This window comes from Salvia hispanica, chromosome 1 (assembly GCF_023119035.1).
Source record: "Salvia hispanica cultivar TCC Black 2014 chromosome 1, UniMelb_Shisp_WGS_1.0, whole genome shotgun sequence".
In the NCBI taxonomy this organism is placed as follows: Eukaryota; Viridiplantae; Streptophyta; class Magnoliopsida; order Lamiales; family Lamiaceae; genus Salvia; species Salvia hispanica.
In genome coordinates, this window is record NC_062965.1 from 43,029,963 (window position 1) to 43,037,855 (window position 7,893).

General features: G+C 35.3%; 1 protein-coding gene across 3 annotated transcripts; it reads left to right on the top strand.

The window, feature by feature from the left end:
• Positions 1-569: 569 nt before the first annotated feature.
• On the top strand, positions 570-3,276 carry LOC125202669 (rust resistance kinase Lr10-like). 3 transcript variants are annotated; one of them, XM_048101118.1, is made up of 5 exons: positions 570-1,271; positions 1,345-1,381; positions 1,597-1,638; positions 1,737-1,823; positions 2,014-3,276. In XM_048101118.1, exons 3-5 carry the CDS (start codon positions 1,626-1,628, stop codon positions 3,162-3,164), a joined length of 1,251 nt encoding a protein of 416 aa, XP_047957075.1. In that variant the 5' UTR covers positions 570-1,271; positions 1,345-1,381; positions 1,597-1,625; the 3' UTR covers positions 3,165-3,276. The 3 variants fall into 3 exon arrangements, with proteins under 3 accessions (XP_047957075.1, XP_047957073.1, XP_047957074.1); XM_048101116.1 differs by having other exon boundaries at positions 1,345-1,638; XM_048101117.1 differs by lacking the exon at positions 1,597-1,638 and having other exon boundaries at positions 1,345-1,545.
• The last annotated feature ends 4,617 nt before the right edge of the window (positions 3,277-7,893 follow it).

The window sequence follows — 7,893 nt, forward strand, 5'->3', positions numbered from 1 at the left end:
AAATTGAGCTTAATTCCTACAAAAAGAAAAAAGACTTGGATGAACCTTTTGTGTCTTATAGTAATATTAAATAGTAGTACTGTTATCTGTCCCAAGGTAATTGAGTTGTTCCTTTTTTGTACTCATTTTATAAAAATAATCAAATATTCACTCTAACTATTTATTATTATCATTTTTACAAAAAAAAGTGCAAAAAAGAAACGACTCAAGTATACAAACTAATCTTTTATTGTCCAAGGAAAATAGACAAATATACATTTTATTGAGGTAAATGAAAGTAACACACACAAAAAATTTAAATATACAAATTAATCTATTAATTTATTTTGAAAAAATCCCACTTAATTTTGAATATAGTGGGTTGGTTGTTGTGGAAATATTTTCATGGCCATATTTATAGAAGAGAAGACTTGAGACTAACTAGTCAATCTTATCCCTCCCTAATAATTAGTGTACATTTTGAATAAGATTTGTGATTGTGACAAAGAAAGAAGAGAAGACTTAGTCATAGATGTTTCCTTATAAAATGACAACTTTGTGTAGGAAAAATATGAATCCCAGAAAAATGATCACTCAAAACCTCCTCTTCCTCATCTACTCATCCCTCTCGATTCTCTCAGCTCACTCCTTTCAAACTTGTTATGCAAAGTGTCCCCCTTCTTCATGTGGTCTCGTTCGCAATATTAGCTACCCTTTCCGCCTCAACACCTGTCGCGGCCCTGGCTACGAGTTAGTATGCGAAAACAACGTCACCGTAGTTTATCGCAACTCCCAGAAATATTATGTCAAAGAAATCGATTACCAAAACTTCTACATCATGCTCTCTTATATTTCCACAAACACCAACATATGTTCTCTTCCTTCATATTCTCCAAAGAATAGCTTTTTGCCTACATTTTATTATTACTTGGATTATTTTAATCAGCTTATTTATTTGGTGAGATGCGATCATCCGTTGCATAACTCTTCCCTCTTTACCCAACTTACTGATTGTGAGAAATCTACCAAATACACATACATAAAGGTTGGGCACTTGAATCCCAACGATATTGACAACATGTGTACAATAGTTTCTATACTGATAACATCTAGCTGTTCTCAAAATTTGAATAATGTATCGCTCTTAGAAATATATCAGTCTCTGCTATATGGATTTGATCTGCCTTGGTTCAGTTTTATGTGTAGCTACTGCAAAGGAAGAAATTGGGATTGTTATCCAATTTCAGATGGCCTAGTTGATTGCGGTCATTCGCAACTAGATTATAAATGGGGTAAGATCATTGCTTTACAACTCTAGGATTTCATTTCTATTGTTGATACCTTTCCGTGCTGCTGGATTTGCAGGTTACATCCTGGACTCTTTCCGATCACCTATATAAAGGTAAGATGACGTTCAGTCTGTTAGACAATATAATAGTGTAAGATGGATAATCATGAGATACACTGCAATCTTGGCACTGTAAAGAAGACATAGAAGAATGACACAATCTCTAGATAGGAATAAGCATGGCGATCGAACAATCATAAGAAGAAAAGAAACAAGTGGTGAGATATACATTTATACTTCTCAACTACTTTCTTGTATTTCTCATTTAGGTCCAAGTGGAGGCTGTCTCCTGATTTTAATGCTCATACTTGGTGAGTTATTAATTTTGTGCTGCACTATTAACATGTAACTGATTTGCATTAGAGATTTGTATGTTGGCAGTAATTAACTTTGTATTGAAAATTTCCAGCTGTTGTTTTTGGTGGGGTAATCATTCCTCTAAAAATCATGATCATCATCGCACTTGGGGCCTGTTTTTGGACTCAAACAACACCTTGTAATGACTTCTTACACACCTTCTGTCTCAATTATTGTGTTATTGGAATTTTTTTTAACTCTGTTTGCAAACATATTTTGCTATTATAATGTGTGTGGAAATGCAGTTTGGCTCCCTGGAGCTCAATTCATCGAAGAGCTCCCAAAGACAGTACATTTTAAATAACCGTATTATCTTTCATATGTGACAGTTGTTAGCTTGGGAGTAAGATTCGTTGTGGGGTTTCTCTGTGCAATGGGGTTCCTGATTTATAAATTCCGAAGAAGGCATTGGTCTGCGTATGAGGAAATAGAGAGCTTCCTACAAAGTGACAACAATCTATCCCCTATCAGGTACTCCTACTCAGACATAAAGAAGATGACTAGAAATTTCCGAGAAAAACTAGGCGAAGGTGGTTTCTGCTCTGTTTACAAAGGAAAGCTTCAAAGTGGCCATTACGTAACAGTCAAGCTCTTAGGAAAAACCAAAATAAATGACAAAGATTTCATCAATGACATTGGAACAATTGGGAGGATCCATTATGTCAACGTTGTCCAACTTGTTGGATATTGTGCAGAGAGATCAAAGCGTGTCCTCATTCTCAATTTCATGCCAAATGGCTCTCTTGAAAAGTACATATTCAACCCAGAAAAAGCATCTTTATTGGATTGGGATATGAAATTCAAGATTGCAGTTGGAGTGGCTCGAGGGATTCAGTATTTGCATTGTGGTTGTGATATCAAGATCTTGCATTTTGATATCGAGCCTCACAATATACTTCTTGATGACAAGTTTGTTCCCAAGGTGTCAGATTTCGGGCTAGCAAAGTTATGCTCGGTAGAAAAGGACACAGTGTTGATGACTGCTGCAAGAGGCACTATAGGCTATGTTGCTCCAGAACTCATCAATAGAAGCATTGGCCTAGTGTCTCACAAGGCCGATGTATATAGTTTTGGAATGTTGTTGATGGAGATGGCGGGCGTAAACAAAGAGTTGAGGGGAAACAAAGATGATTCAACCAAGTATTTCCCAGATTGGATATATGATTGTATTAACAAAGGCAAGGGGATTGTAATTGGAGAAGCAGAGAACAACAATATTGATGATGACAATGTGATTGGAAAGAGTGTTCTTGAGAAGATGACAATAGTTGGTCTATGGTGCATACAAATGAATCCAGATAATCGTCCACTAATGAACACTGTGTTGGAGATGTTGGAAGGTTGTGTAGATGATTTGAAGATTCCGGAGCATCCATCTCACTTAGTATACGAGGACAAGAGTCTGGCTGCAGATTCATTTGGTTCTGTATCACAGTTGGATTATGACAATGGTAGTGTCATTGAGATTAGTATAGCTTGAATCTGTATTATCCGATGTTGTGATGTTTTCGCCTGAAACGGATGGACATCTTTAGTCATCTCTTGCTTGTATCAAATTTGTTGTCCCAATTTCCTTTTCATTTTTAATGTGTGTTTGGTGTTATGGAAATGAGAACTTGGATATAGAAATGGAGCCTCCATCACAACCAGTTTGGTGCCAACTCGGAGTGGTGGTCAGACAAAGAAGCAATCACGACCAACGAGGACGTTGGCCTTAGGATGGTTGATTGTTACAAACTCGGTGTCCCACATCAATTGTGAGAACAATTGGTGTGAGGTTTAGAGACTAAATGGGCACTCTCAATCTCGTAGCATACTAATCTTTTGGAATGAGACATGTTTGATTAGTCTCTAACAAATAATCCCTCCGTTTCTTCATAGTTGAGGCGGAACTTTTCAGCACGGAGTTTTAGAAATGAATGTTGGGTGTGTTAAATAAATAGATAAAAAAGTAAGAGAGAGGAAAAAGTAGAGAGAATAAAGTATAAAGTGAATAAAGTAGAGAGAGTAAAGTAAGAGAGAGGAAAAAATTACCATATAAGGAAACGACTCAACTGTGAACAAACTTCCCGAAATGGTAAAATGACTCAACTATGAAGAAACGGAGGGAGTACATACTTACTTATATATTCAACTATAAACATTTATATATTCAACTATAAACATTTACAGACCTTTTAGAATTCTTAATTCTCTTCTTAGAATCACACTCTGTTATCAACTTCTTCAGCTCTCTTTTGGAGTCTCAATGGCCGTTCTTCTATCCGGAGTTCCTCATGTCCGGTAACTCTGAACCATGAGCAACAGATTCACCGAAAAAAGAATCGTGAAGCGGATAAAAGAAAATCAAAGGAAATACCCCATGGATTATGGTGATAGCAAGGGCAATAGATTCTCCAATAAGGATCCCAGTCCTGATTGAACAGATGAGCATTCAATTTCCTCCGACACCTTCACTACTTCAAATGTCCTAGGCCTACGTGGAACAACTGTGCCAACACAACCCGCTGCCATCTGCAATACTTGTGCCAGCGCCTGCTCGTCTCCGTACCTCAGACAAGCGACATCCACCAGCTCCGCAGGCCATTCATGTGTATGATTAACAGACCGAACTAGCTCAGCTAGCGAGGCAAGTTCTTGAGATGATTCTCCGTAAAAAAGTTCAAGCAGCACAACTCCATAGCTATAGACATCAGAAACCTGTGACACTCTCCCCATGTTTTTTACTTCTGGGGCACAGTAGAGCGAATCTATTACACCTGGCAGCCTCTTGGGACTTATCAGATTTGCCAATCCAGCATCAAAGGCCACAATGGCATGATTTTGGTCATTAAGGAAAATATTGGAGGATTTTATATTTCCGAGCACAAGATCTTGATCTTGTCCGTGGAAGGGAGCGATACCTCTTGCAACTGTAAGCCATTTCTAAATGCTTTAATGATTTCTATAATGAAATCTAATTCTAGATTTGAATTAATTCAACCATAACATTTATACTATAAAGTGGAGATAAGATCACCAACCTCCATCCAAGCAACACTCACAGCACATTCAAATTATCATATATGCACACGCACATATATAACTACATACATATTCATATACAATTTGAATCCTTGTGTGTGTATATATATATATATATATATATATAATATGTATATATATATATATATTAGAGGTAAGAGAGGAGGGTTATCAATACACCCGATTCTAATTCTTTACTCGAAACCGATCCATCACAGTATCGTCTTTAATATTAGAATCCCTTTTAACTTTTAATATTATGTACTTGAACTTTAATATTAAACCAATAGATACATAGGTCATATAAGAATATAAATATCCTTACATTCTCCCACTTGACCTTTGTATCGTCTTAATGGTTTAGTAACCATAATGCGCACTTTTATATCAAGTTCATAAATCCTTTAAATACCATATAAAATTAGAACTAATTGAATCATGGCGGTCACACATCATTAAGCGACATGATCCCTTCCATGTATCACAAACCAATTCTAAATTTATACTGACCTTTCATTGAGATGATCCTTTATTCTCAATTTATCATATGTTATCCAAAAACCATAATTGTATACAATCTATAATGATAACATATTCAATAAATAGAAACACAACTATAATTGAATTCCAAAGTGTCTTACACCTTATGAGCACAATATAATTCGCAAGCAAGGCTTTCTCTATAATACCCATATGTTTCATGGCCAATAAACATTTGGGTGATAATCCTTTATTTAACGGATCCGCTTCAATTATATTAGTCCTTATATGCTCAATGGACACTTTATGTTTCTGTACTTCTTCATTTACCGACAAATACTTCAACGTCATGCATATCACCTTTCAAGTATTTATCTTTCCTTTAGAAGAAGATTTCTGCGAAATTATCACAATAAAATCTCAGCGGCTTGGCTATAATGTTAACAGTTCCAAGTTCCGAGATTAAATTTCGCAATCACTTTTCATGAACTTTGGCCTCAAAGCATGCCAAAATTCAACGTTTATAGTGGAAATAGCAATGACAAACTATTTTCCACTTTTCCATAATATTGCTCCCACAACTTAAAGGAACAAATAGCCAAACGTCAATTTTCTACCATTGACGCATCCGGCATAGCCTGAATCTGTATATCCATTGACTTTTAAGTCATTGGATCCCTTTTACATAAGCATGTGCTCTTTGGTGCCTTGCAAATACCTGAGGACTTTCATTGCAGCTTTCCAGTAATCCTCTTAGGATTACTTTGATATCGACCTAACATACCAACAATAATGTAATATTTGGTCGCCTACATGTTTGAACATAGTTCAACCTCCCAACCACTGATGCATATGAAATTCTTTCCATTTCCTTATGCTCCAATTTACTTTTAGGACATTGTCCCCTTTCTAAATTGGAGCTATCTTTAAAGAGCAATTTTCCACTCTATCTCTCCAAAATTTTATTGATATATCCTTTATGAGACAAATTCAATAATCCTTGTGATAAACTCAAAATATTTCTATTTCGATCACATAAGATGTCTCACTCATATCATTCATTTCAAAAACCTTATTCTCCAATTCACTTTTAGGACATTTCATTTACCGAACTTGTCTCCCTTCTGAATTGGAACAATCCTTATAGAGAGATACTATTTATTAAGATCATGTAACATACCCATGTCATTTGCAACAAGCAAATATCATCAAAATATAAGACTCATTTTATAAACTTGCTCCCACTGATTTTTTACATAGATACATCGATCAATAATGATCTCTACAAAATCATACGACACAATGGTATCATTAAAATTTTAAAATACCATTTCCAGGAAGCTTGTTTTAGTCCATATATTGACTTACTCAGCTTACATACTAATTTTTCTTGTCATGTGGTCAAGAATCCTTCAGGTTGGCCCATATATATTTTCTCTACAATTTCTCCATTTAGAAAGGTGATTTTTTACATTAATTTGGTGAAGCTCGTGATCATAATGAGCCACCAAAGCCAAAATAATTCTTAAAGAATAGTCACTTTGACGGCTCGTTGGAATGAGTAAATATTTATCACGGCTTATGTCACATTCACTTTTAATAGTGTAAACCACAGTAATTTGAAACGACATATTTTCTTTTCCTTACTGATCGTTTCAATATATATTGTGGTTCACTATTCTCTTCTAGAATTGTGACAGGTTCATCTACTTCATTTTCGCTTAGTGGGTTTTACACATCATCATGTTATTCTATTGTGTCTTTCGATTGTGACATAATAGAAACAACAGCCTTAGGTGCAACAACATGTGGATGAAACTTATCGTGGACTTCATGAATATCCACCTTTCACCACTCCCACTGTTTTCACCATTTTCAATGAACCTAGCGTTTCCCGTTTTAAAATATTCTCGTACTATGGTTAGAACAATAAAGTGTATACCTCTTTGATTTTTCCGAATAGCCAATAAAAAAATTCAATGACAATTCTTAAATCAAAAACTTTTCATGTGGACTTTATATAACATTACTTATGCTCGACAACACCAAATACAAATATGCCTTAAGATAGGTTTCCTTTCTGTCCACAGTTCTAAAGGAGTTTTAGGAACTGTTTTACTAGGAACCTAATTAAGCATATACATTGTAGTCTTTAAAGCATAAATCCACAACAAATAGGGTAACGTATAACAACATGACATAAATCTAACCATTTCCCTTAAGATACGATTCCACCTTTCCATTTTGGAGTATCGGGCATTGTACATCATGCACAAACGCCTCTACTTTGAGTAACTTTATAAATAGACAAGTATAATATCTATTATAAAAACTTAACAACTCTATTTGATCTCACAACTTTAACTTTTCATCTAAAAGTAATTTTTATCAACCCAAGGAGTATCAAAATGACCGCATATATCAGTATGCATTAATTTAATAAGCTGAGTGCCTCTCGTGGCTGATTTCTTTATAACGTGTGTATGGATCAAGTAGAGGTATGCTTTGAGGTTTGTGGTTCCCTTGAAGATCTAGCCATGGATGCATGTTAGTATGTTGTAAGTGTCTTAGCTTACCTCATCAATGACTATGTATCACAATTTCCACTCTATCCAATGTTACTTCTTGTTTTGATCATCTTAGTTTCCTAAATTCTTGTTGGGTTGCCATTATTGATACAATAGAAAATCTACTTCACAAAAATA

Excerpts from the sequence above, each read along its gene's own strand:
- LOC125202669 (XM_048101116.1), top strand. The coding sequence starts at position 1,479 with ATGACACAATCTCTAGATAGGAATAAGCATGGCGATCGAACAATCATA. Across the intron at positions 1,639-1,736 it reads GATTTTAATGCTCATACTTG|CTGTTGTTTTTGGTGGGGTA; the intron begins GTGAGTTATTAA and ends GAAAATTTCCAG. Across the intron at positions 1,824-2,013 it reads TTGGACTCAAACAACACCTT|TTGTTAGCTTGGGAGTAAGA; the intron begins GTAATGACTTCT and ends CATATGTGACAG.